This window comes from Glycine soja, chromosome 11 (assembly GCF_004193775.1).
Source record: "Glycine soja cultivar W05 chromosome 11, ASM419377v2, whole genome shotgun sequence".
Lineage (NCBI taxonomy): Eukaryota > Viridiplantae > Streptophyta > Magnoliopsida > Fabales > Fabaceae > Glycine > Glycine soja.
In genome coordinates, this window is record NC_041012.1 from 45,479,827 (window position 1) to 45,491,275 (window position 11,449).

An 11,449-nucleotide genomic window follows, 5' to 3' on the forward strand; every position below is an offset into this window, starting at 1 on the left:
TAATTCCCTAGAAAAATAGACACCCATGACCAATAATTGTTTAGCATGACATAAGATGCCGGCTTAATGCTTTTGTAACTGTTTCATTTTTTCATTGTTTCTTAAGAAACTCTTCCAAATTCAATCTAGGTCAGTTATTCCCTAGAAAAGTAGACGCCCATGACCAATAACTAGTTTATGACATTTAAATTGCATAATTTTTTTTAATTTATTTGTAAGAATTAAACACAACATCATCAGATTTAAAAGATTCACACATTCTCTTCAACTAATTAAGTTAGATTCCTTTAATAAATTGCATAGTCTATAACAATCATATTATTATAACATGAGTGGTTTGTCATATGAAAACTCTAACCCTCTCAAGGACTTTAATTTTCTCCAAATTTTCTTCTCCAATTGTTATTCCCTTCCAAGATATGAAAGTTAGTGATCCTTTGGAAAGCATTGGTCGCCTAAAAGTGACCAAATCTATTCCTAGGTCAGAGGCGTTTGTCACTATCACCATTATCTCAAGGTAGTTCTTGATTAAGAAGATTTAAGTACCGAATTACATGATATTTTTGTAGTAAAAAAAATTAAAATTAAAAAAAAAATAAGATTCTGACCTTCTAGGTGAGAAAGTTATTAAAAAAATATTCTTGATTATTTTTCAAGAATATTTAAAAAAAAATTAATAACAAAGATAAGAAATTAAGATTCCTAATCTAAGATTAGTAAAATCCTAGGATTTCCAACCTTAGATTTTATTCTCGGGAAACTAAAGTCTGGCTTGCAATGTGATATTGCAGTATTGGGCTGAAACATAAGTGAGGCCGTGACAAAAAGAGAAGCCCACATGACATGCTTCTGTTGTGTAGTTGTAGCTTGAGGGTTTTTTCGATTGAAGCATTACACCACTCCACTTTAGTCTCTCCTACTTGCCACAACCCCTATTGAGGGTTTTTAGGACGCGTAAAAGTGATGCCACGTGCCCTAATTCAGGACATTAAACCATAGCTAGCGTCTCCTTGCGAAAAATGACCATAAGCTTACAGGTTCTAATCCCTGCCTATTTATTCTTCTTCATCTCTTCTGTTTATTAATTCTGGCTTTTGGTTCAGTTTAAGGGCTTTGTGAGGATATGATCTATGGCACTTGTGTCACAGCTTCCAAGTCACTGTAAGAATTCTTTCTTTCCTTTGCTTTTTACTGTAAAGATGTTTTGTAATTGTTATAAAAAATTTTGCTGATACAATGGTTGTAATATAGGGCTTCTCTCTTTTGGTTATAATATGTTTTGAATTTTACTTGACCCTGAAGAGAGTTTGGTCCAATGGGTGAAAATGTTTTTTTTTTTTTATTAGTGTTAGTAGTTGCACTCGTGTCTATGAGTGATGGATTAAAGGATAGTGGGAAATAGTTTTTTTTTTTTTTTAATATTTCTCCTTTTATTTCTGCTTCTATAGGGACTGTTTTTCCTTTTGCAGGATTTTCAGAGCGTTAGTGTTGCAGAAGCCATTAAATTTTCAAGTAAAATTCTCCTCCAAGTGTTTTCCTACGAAGATAAGAATGGAAAGTAATCTTAATCATAGCATAGAGGGCAACAATAAAGCGTCTAGGGGTGCCTTGGTTGTCCTAGAAGGCTTGGATCGTTCTGGGAAGTCTTCTCAGTGTAGCAGGCTAGTGTCCTTCTTGGAGGGACAAGGGATCTCTGCTGAATTATGGAGATTTCCCGACAGAACTACAAATGTTGGGCAAATGATATCTGCCTATCTAACTAACACATCTCAGTTGGATGATCATACTATTCATCTCCTCTTCAGCGCTAATCGTTGGGAAAAGAGGTTTCTGCACTTCTTTTTCTATTTTGTTTTTTTCCAGAAAATCTGAACTATGGTTATTTGAGTTTTGCTGATAATTTTTTGGAAACTTGTAGCTTGTGGTTGGATGGTTGGGTGCTTAGCAGGTTTGAATGTAGATAATGGGTTGGAAAAGGTTAGCATAAGATAAATATAGCCAATTCTTGATTCATGATATTTTATGTTTGACAAATGGTCATGTCTACCTAGAAAGTGGATAAATTTTCTCAGTAGAGTAGGGGTATAAAGCAGGAAACTAAACCATTCCATGATAAAGGCATTTAAATCCTTTAATGAAAAACTCGAGTTGTCATAATGATTTTAGTAGCAAAACTAGCAACATCTTATATGATAAGAACATGTGCCTTTTGTAATCAGAAGCAAGCTATGTTGCATCACTTCTAGCTTAACTTTTTGTAATGCATGATGTTGCACATTGTGACATATTCATTCGAGAAAGCTGAGCTTTAGCTTCAAGGGAAGCTAGTACAAACTTGTGAAGTAACTACATGATATATGGCAGTTATGATGTTGGTGATGCAGTGTTGTTAAATGGCGGCCATGGCGGCGCCATGGCGGATTTTCGTGGCAGATTTTCAAAAAAACGCCACCGAATAGCGGTGGCATGGTGGCGGAAATGGCGGATTTTTTTTGCTTTTTGTCCGCGGTAGGAGTTGGGCTGACCCGACCCAACCCTACCCGGTATTAGAAAGATGTTTACTTCTAAGGAGCCTAAGGGAAAAGAAACTGCAAAGGTAGTGCTCATGCCTTCTTTTTGGAATAGTGTGGTTTACACTCTTAAAGTCATGGCTCCACTTGTGAAAGTGCTTCGTCTTGTGGATGGTGAAAGGAAACCAGCCATGGGCTATATTTATGAAGCAATGGACAAGGCAAAAGAAACAATTATCAAGTCTTTCAACAACAATGAAAGCAAGTACAAAGATGTGTTTGCAATCATTGATAAAAGATGGAATTGTTAGCTTCATAGGCCATTGCATGCAGCTGCCCACTTCTTAAATTCAGAGTTCTTTTATGACAACACTGACTTGGAGTTTGATTTTGAGGTCACCAATGGTTTGTTTGAGTGCATTAAGAAGTTGATTCCACAATTTGATGTGCAACAAAAAATTCTAACCGAGTTACATCTTTACAAGATTGGTGCTGACCACTTTGGTTCCGACTTTGCAATGGCTCAAAGGAAAACCCATTCTCCTAGTAAGAAACTTTTATCATACTATTTTTTTTTTATGTATTAGTGTTATAATTCAGAATTCTAAGTTATGCTCTTGGTTGGTAATTGGTATTGCAGCATATTGGTGACGAATGTTTGGGTCACAAACTCCAAATTTGCAGAAGCTAGCTATTAAAATTTTGAGTTTGACTTGCAGTGCTTCAGGATGTGAAAGAAATTGGAGTGTGTTTGAGCAAGTAATTGTGACAAAACTCTAACTATACTTTTTAATTTTATTTAATTTTGATGATCAAGTTTTATTTGGAGTATATTTGAGATTGAAATCAACATTTATTTGTTATGTTGTAGATTCATTCCAAAAAAAGAAATAGACTTGAGCACAAGAGGTTGCATGATTTGGTGTTTGTCAAATACAACCAACAATAGAAGCAAAGATATAATGCAAGAGATGAAATTGATCCAATTTCTCTTAATGATATTGATGTATGCAATGAATGGCTCGTGGGAGAGATGGATCAAGATGATGATAATGATGCTGGAAATGATTTGGTATTTGAAGATGATGATGCTCTAAATTGGGCAACTGTGTATCAGGCTTCGGGGGTTGGAGAGTGTAGGATGTATACTAGGCGGAAAAAGCAAAAAACAAGTGTTGCTGCTGCCCAAACTTCTAAAAAAACAGGCAATGGTTGTTGGATCTTCATCAAGGAAGCAAAAAGCAATCCAAGAAAATGATGAGGATCTAGATGTTGAGGAGAATATTGATGTTGAATCTGAAGAAGAAGAAATCATGGTCAATTTTGAGGCGTCTGATGGGGAAGAGGGAGAGGGAGATGCTCCATTACCATATGATAACAATGAAGATGATTATGTTGGGATTGGAGAAGATGATTAGAGCCTCAACCTTCACTTTGCACTTTGCATTATGTTTTTATCATTTTCTTATTTTGAACTCTTTAATGAGTTTATTTGGTGTTGGTACTTGATTATTGCATGAACTCATGAAACTTTTTTAGTTTATTTGAATGCAATCCTTTGTTTTTTTCAATTTCAATGAGTTTATATATATATATATATATATATATATATATATATTTTATTTTTTTTTGTCCGCCATAACATCCATCATTTTTCACTACGCCATCCGTCATATTTTTATGATGGATTTTGACTTTCCGCCATGAACCGTCATCTGCCATTAACAATATTGTGGTGATGTCATGACTTTATGTGTTATGTATATATCCTGGAACAGTGCTTATTAGCTGATAAAGCCTGGGGGTTTTGTAGCCCTCAATCCATTTGGATATTTTTTTCCACTACTTTTGATGAGCAGTAAAATTACAAGGTTACAATTGAATATCATCAATCAAGTTTTGTAATTCCTTGCAGGTCATTGATGGAATCAAAACTGAAAACTGGAACAACCCTCATTGTTGACCGTTATTCTTATTCTGGGGTGGCTTTCTCATCTGCCAAGGGACTTGATTTTGAATGGTGTAAGGTAAAAGATTTAGTAAGGTTGAGGACTTTAAGGAGATCTTCCGTGCTAGTATACTTTAGAGTTACTTAATTACTTATGTTCATTCTCTATTTGAGTATTTGTAAATGGTGAATTTTATTTTTTTGCAGGTCCCAGAGATTGGATTGCCAGCACCAGATGTGGTAGTATACCTTGACATATCTCCAGAGGTATGCAACACTTATAGCTGCGTGGCCAGTAAATAGTGACTTGATGTGTGAGTTTTAAGACAGTCTAAAAGCGGTTTTGTTTTTCAGAAATACAATTAAGAAACAAATTTTCGTCTGCATTAGTTTATTTTCTTTCTTGCAGGTGAAGAGTTTGTATTCCATAAAACCATGCTTATTTTCTAAGAAAGTGTTTCTCTGCTTCCTTTTCTATATTCCAATATGCTGTTGGGTTCTAAGATTTTAAAGTAAACAGAGAGAGGAGGGGGGTTAATTTACAAAAAAAGTTTTATGTGTTACTTATAAGGGTGTGGTATATAGATAAGTTGTGCTATCTTGTTTATAAAATTCATGCTCCTGGATTTCTGATCTTTCTCACTGCTAATTGGTTAGCATGTAAGAGCTTGCTTCATGTATATGACCCTTTTTTGCTTATTTACATTTATATTCTCTATAAATTTCATCAGAAAGCTGCAGAAAGAGGAGGGTATGGAGGTGAGAGATATGAAAAGCTGGAGTTTCAGAAGAAAGTTGCTGATTGGTACAAAGTTCTTCATGATGTTTCCTGGAAGGTAATTAACTGCTTTTGTGGTCTTTCCTCCTAAATTAGCATTTATCTTAATGCTTTGTTGTTACTGTCAGTCTAAAGTGGCAATACCTGATTTTTGTTCCTATTAGCTCCATGCTATAGGTTTAACCACATGCTAAACCTTTTCTTTTGGTTGTTTCCTTCTCTTTCCACTGGCTTGATGCAGGATGTTGATGCTTGCCAACCCATAGAAGATGTGGAGAAACAGTTGCAAGAGATTGTTCTTGATTGTGTCACAGAATGCCGGAAGGGGAAGCCCCTTTCCACCTTGTGGTCGAAGTAGACACGCCTTGATACATGAGAACAAATATGTCAGATGTATTATTTTGAACACCAAAACCCATTTTTGTGTAACTCTGGTTGCTCTTTTTTTATATCTTATAATCACAAATTAATTCGTTTGCGAAGCAATTTGAAGAAAGCCTCGAAATTTATAATATGCCCAAGCTCAAGCTGGAAGGATTGAAAATTTTCTGATCCAACAAATGTGATGCAGCAGCTTTCTGTAACCCTGATGAGGTCCAGATTTTATGTGCCCAATTTCACTGAAGTTTAACTATACATCAGGACTGCCTCAAAAGTGTTTAATGCTTGTGAAACTAGTAGGAAAGTATTTTGGGAAAAGCCAAATTGATACGAGTTTATTTATCTATTAATATGTTACCTAGTTATTGGCAATTGGATAGCCTTTAAATGAATTCTATTGCCTCAAGTGTTTGATATTTTATATCTAGTTTTATAACCGGTGGGACAGGCCTGTCAGTTTATTTTAAAGTTTTGAAGTTATCATTTCAATTTATACTTGAAATAAATTTTAAGAATTAAATCTAACATATTTTTTATTAAAATAATTCTAATATTTTTTAAAATTAATTTTAATGAGATAATTTAAAAACTGTAATATAATAAATACATAAATATATTCATTTTCAAATCCATTCTCAAATTATGATTTTTGAAAGAAAACAATAATGCTATTTTAATTTTCAATAATGTTATATTAAAGTTGTAACAAATTTCTGTTTAAAAAAAAGTGTTACTGATCATTTATGTGTCAGTAATAATGTTTTCATTTAAGAATTAAAAATGAATAAATTTTATGGCTGACTTCTAAATATGTTTTTATCGAATGCAAAAAGTATTTTTGAAAATGAAACAAATTCATAAATGTTCATTAGAATGTTCCCATACGTGTCCTTTATTATTTTGGTAATTAACATAAAATTTAACTTTTATCTGTGATTAGTGACTTTTTTTATAGCTTAAATCAGTTTTTAACTGATTGATTCCATGAAAATCAGTTTATATTATGTGTTAATTATTTAAATTTTGAATTGATATTTTAAATGCACTTTCATCAATTGATATGAAGCCAATATACCAACTCAAAATAAAGTTTTTTTAAATAGTTACTACTTTAAAAAATTTATCATTTCACTCATTGATTTATATTTAAGGGCAAAAAACAATTGATTTAATTGATAAAAGTGAAATCAATCATAGTTAATAACGAATATATAAACAAAAAATAAATTTTAATTGGTTGTAATTTTGATTGATTTCACAAATAAAAAATTAAATACACAGTTAATTTGAGATAAATTCGACATAAAAAAGGTAAAACAACAATGAATAAATATTACTAATTTATTAATATCACATGAATTTTCAACAAAATTATTAAGTTGCTTCAAGTTTCCTATTTCTTATATTAAAACTCAAATTATCAATAGAAGTAAGAAGATTGATAAGCTTTTATTTGATAAGCAAAGAAAACACATGCAATCATATGTATTAAACAAAAATTATTGTTCTACAAAAACAAAAATCCATAAGTATACACACACACACATATATATATATATATATATATATATAATTTTTATTCTTCAAAGAGATGAGAAAAGGACATGATGATTGTAGAGGTGTTCGTGGATACCAGTCATCCTATAAATTATTTGGGTTGGATATTTTTGTATTTAAGTCAAATCTAACTCAAGCTATTTAAATTTATTAAGTTTTGAGTTAGGTCATGAATTTTAATATTTGGATCCGCTGATGATCCGGTCCATTGACCTATTAATTTATATTAAATTATTATTATTATTATTATTATTATTATTATTATTATTATATGTAATATATATTTTTTGATTAAAAAAATCAATTACTATTATTATGAAACTTAAAACTAAGAGTGAGACCATCTTTTTTTTATTTGTCATGATTTCACTTAGTCACTCATAAAATTAAGATTTTAACTCCCAACTTAATTTATTTTACTTTTTAATTTATTTTAAACTATTTTACATTTAGTTGAAGTTTCAGTGTTCGTTTGACTATTTGAGAAAACATTGAAATTTTTAGACTATGTTATAATAATTTTAGTTTTTGGATTGTTAGATGTGGGTGTGATGCTTGAACTTGTTTATTATATTTCAATTTTTACATAATATTTAACATATTATGTTAGCCTATATGATGATAATGATAATAATATGATTTTTTCACTGATTTTTTTATACTATTTGACTACACATGACAATTATAAGTAATGTATTTAGTATTTCATTTAATAAAAAATCTAATTTATAAAAAATAACAAAGAAAAAAAATATTTTGATCTATTGACCCAATTTAATCCAAATCGTTTTCAAACAAGTTGGTTTGTGTTGGATTTTTTTTTAAAAAAAAATCTTGGAAAATCAATCCAAACAAGCCCTTTAAATTTGATTGGTTTGATTATAGGTTTCATCATACCCAAACCAAGCTGGCTTATATCCCTACATCATTGCCTTGCCCCATTGTCATGTATGTTCACAATCATTACTTATACAATTTTGTGTGTTAAATAACTACAAATTTGAATAAAATTAAAATACATTTCAATTTTTAAAATTATTTTATTTTAATTTTAATTTGAAATGACATATATGTCCTTGTCCTGCCCCCATTATCATGATTATTCACAATCATTACTTGCTATCCGTCCTGTGTGAAAAAATACGAATAATATATGTAGTTAAGATATTATATATGGATAAGAAATATTGTATTATTTTATTGTATATTATGATGTAATCTTATTGTTGACCAATAAGAAAATCACAAAATAACATAATAATTGTTGGAACTCAAAATTTGGTCACAAAATAACCATTGAACAACTTTGTATCAACCAAAAGCGTGAATGTCACACTTAAATTAAGTATCACCTTGTCCCTTATATTAGAGTATTATATTCCTACATGTGAAATTTATAAATACATATTTATTCTGTGCTAAATTTTGATATTCTCTGTCTCTCTAATTATTTAATAGTAATTTTTCAAAATCCCCAATGTTGATGTTGGACTTCAATTTCAAATTCATAAATGGATGATGTTGTATCTTCAATTTGGCTAATTGGGATTTCTTCTTATTTCGTAAAGAGATATTCCATGAGTTTAAGATGCATCCTTCCTAAGATATCAGAAATACAATAGTCAAACACATATATAATATAGGAAAAAAAAGTAGGATCACACCGTGATTCAAACTCCCACACACTCTATCTTCACGGACTTTTTAATTGTCTTTGACCTTCTCTAATACAATGTTGATGAGATCGTATTAGACTTAATTTAAAAAATAGATAATGTATCTTCAATTTAACTGATTGAGATTACTCCAATAATCTCATTAAAGAGGAACTCCGTCACACCGTGGCTCAACCTCCCAAACACTTCCTCCATCCTCAAATGTTTCCATAACTGTCTCTAACCTTTTCTAATAATATTTAAAAAAAATATTCTATGACTAAGAACTATTGACAAAGCGAATAGTTCAATTTTAATTTGTTATTTTTCTGGACATATTTTTAGCTATAATACAACAATTAATAATTATTGACGAAGATAATAAATCAATTTAATTTTTGATGCGCAAACATGAAAAAAAGTTATTAAGATTAAGTGATTTTTTTCTAATAGGACAACACATGGTGACATTATTATAATTGTTTCATTGTCTTATCTTAATTAGATGCATGACAATTGCTTATTTTAGTTACAACAACAATCTTGATCTATTTTCCAATAAGACCAATACTATGCAAAGCGTGGAACTAGTTTTAATTTGATATTTTTCAATATAAAAGATGCTGAAAATAACATTGAACGTGTAATGATTCAAATGGAGGGAGGTCAACTATAAGTATATTTGGATAAAAGATAGTAGTATACTGTGGCGCATGTGTGAATATGTTTATAAAGTAAACAAAACTAGATAAAGATAAAATTGTTAATAAAATTGTGCCCTAGAATTCTAATTAAACCTTGATATTGTAATTATGACATTTTTTTTATTAAAGTCAAAATAGTTCCTTATTCGAGTTTTGAATTGCTGAAAACAAATACCAAGTTATTATGATTTTTCTCGTAAAACTTGGTCAAAATTAAAGGTAAAGGGAAGAAAACCTTTTGTTTTGAATGAGAAATTGAAAGGTATTAAAGGAGCTCTAAAGGAATGGTCTAAACAACACGGTGAGGATTTTGATGGGAGGATTGTGGAAGCAAACAAGGAGGTCGATGATATTGATAAGCTGGGAGAATTACAAGATCTGGTTGATAAGCAGCATAATAGAAGGTAAGACATGTTACAAAGTAAAAACTGAAAATTACAACATAGTCACAATATTCAAGAGACATTATAACATAATTAAGGTTTGTTTCCACTATGTGCAGTGATGGATCTACATGAAAGGTAATGGAGACAATAATTTCTATAAAGTAAATTTTTTTTACTTGAATATATTGAATAAATATTTTTTTCATAAAAATAGATGTTTCTCTCATTAGATTTTTTTAAAAATAAATGTAAATAGTTGTAAAAGATTAAAAAGAGAATAAATTAATACTAATTTTATCCATTTTATCCTTTTAAATTTTACTGTTCTTAATTTTTATTATCGTTTTTAATAAAACTTATATAATTTTTTGTAACAGTGTGAACAAAAGTCATAACATGTTTTATTCATATTAGGCATATTAAAAAGTTTGAATACAAGCTTCATAACATCAGCATTAGGATGTCATAATCTAGAATGCCAAGTGGCAAAAGAAGTGGCACTACTAGAGACAGTATTTACAACATAAGTATTTTTTTACCATGGAAAAATATATAATCAGCTATGTTATGGAACACTTTTACAGACTTTTATTTCAACTACCCCTAGACTTATGGTCCTTATTAATTATGCATGGTGCAAGACCCGCACCCTAAAAGTATATATTATTGGCGTAAACTTGAACTCAAAATCATGGACTAAATTGGAACTCAAATTGCATAAAATAAAATAATAGAAGTAGGAATATATGTGAATATATATTTGTGTTGTATTGAATAGTATCAAATGATGACAGAAAATCAACAAAATTGTGTCATGATGGAGAATATCAATCACGAGTGCCTAACCAATGGTACTGGTTAATCAACCCAGCGAGAGTAATAACTTATTTTTGTAATTTTTTTTACTATAAACTAATTTGTAGAAATAATTTTATATCTTTCCAATGGTGACATAAGGTATTTATATTTCGGTTTTCCTTAAAATATTAAACGTCTAAACTTATAAAAACAATATATAATTAAATAATAATGTGCAAATAAAGCACGAGGCATTTAATATTCTAATCTTTTTATGAAATACTTCTTTTAAGTTGAATTATAAATTTGATTAATTTAAAATATTTATTTATAGCCTCTGTTTAAAATGTAAACTCCAAAGAAAATAAAATTAAATTTAAAAGAACAAATACATTTTATATCTTTACAAATACCATTTAATTTTAGTCCGCGCATTACAATGTTGAAATAAAATGTACAAATTTTAAGTTTTGAATTATCATAAAATTATAATCAATTATGCATATTAGTACATACAGATATATATTTGATAATTTCAAATAATATTGCCAAAAACTGAAGATATCTTTGATTATAAATTGAACAAAAATATAGTTTCAGAATCTTAGTATTGTATTCCATAAACACAAATCTTAGTATTGTATTATGCTTAGATTTCTCACATTTTTTTGGTAAAAAAAAAATAAACATAACCGAAATAAATTTGTACTTTTGAAAAAAAAATATTAAACC

The 11,449-nt window shown here is 29.9% G+C and overlaps 1 protein-coding gene and 1 long non-coding RNA gene across 2 annotated transcripts; both read left to right on the forward strand.

The window, feature by feature from the left end:
- The first annotated feature begins 879 nt into the window (after positions 1 to 879).
- Positions 880 to 6,023, forward strand: LOC114377008 (thymidylate kinase). Its single transcript, XM_028335370.1, has 7 exons — positions 880 to 1,037; positions 1,104 to 1,161; positions 1,470 to 1,826; positions 4,426 to 4,537; positions 4,666 to 4,725; positions 5,190 to 5,294; positions 5,478 to 6,023. The coding sequence occupies exons 2-7, from the start codon at positions 1,124 to 1,126 to the stop codon at positions 5,592 to 5,594; spliced, it is 789 nt and encodes a 262-aa protein (XP_028191171.1). The 5' UTR covers positions 880 to 1,037; positions 1,104 to 1,123; the 3' UTR covers positions 5,595 to 6,023.
- Positions 1,984 to 4,001, forward strand: LOC114377009. The gene is made up of 3 exons (XR_003659031.1): positions 1,984 to 3,056; positions 3,151 to 3,269; positions 3,382 to 4,001. It is a non-coding gene; the product is annotated as an uncharacterized LOC114377009 (long non-coding RNA).
- Positions 6,024 to 11,449: the final 5,426 nt, after the last annotated feature.

Bases quoted from the DNA above. Each gene is read 5' to 3' on its own strand.
- LOC114377008 (XM_028335370.1), top strand. From the start codon at position 1,124: ATGATCTATGGCACTTGTGTCACAGCTTCCAAGTCACT. The intron at 1,827-4,425 runs GTTTCTGCACTT...AATTCCTTGCAG, and splicing joins GCTAATCGTTGGGAAAAGAG to GTCATTGATGGAATCAAAAC. The intron at 5,295-5,477 runs GTAATTAACTGC...GGCTTGATGCAG, and splicing joins TTCATGATGTTTCCTGGAAG to GATGTTGATGCTTGCCAACC.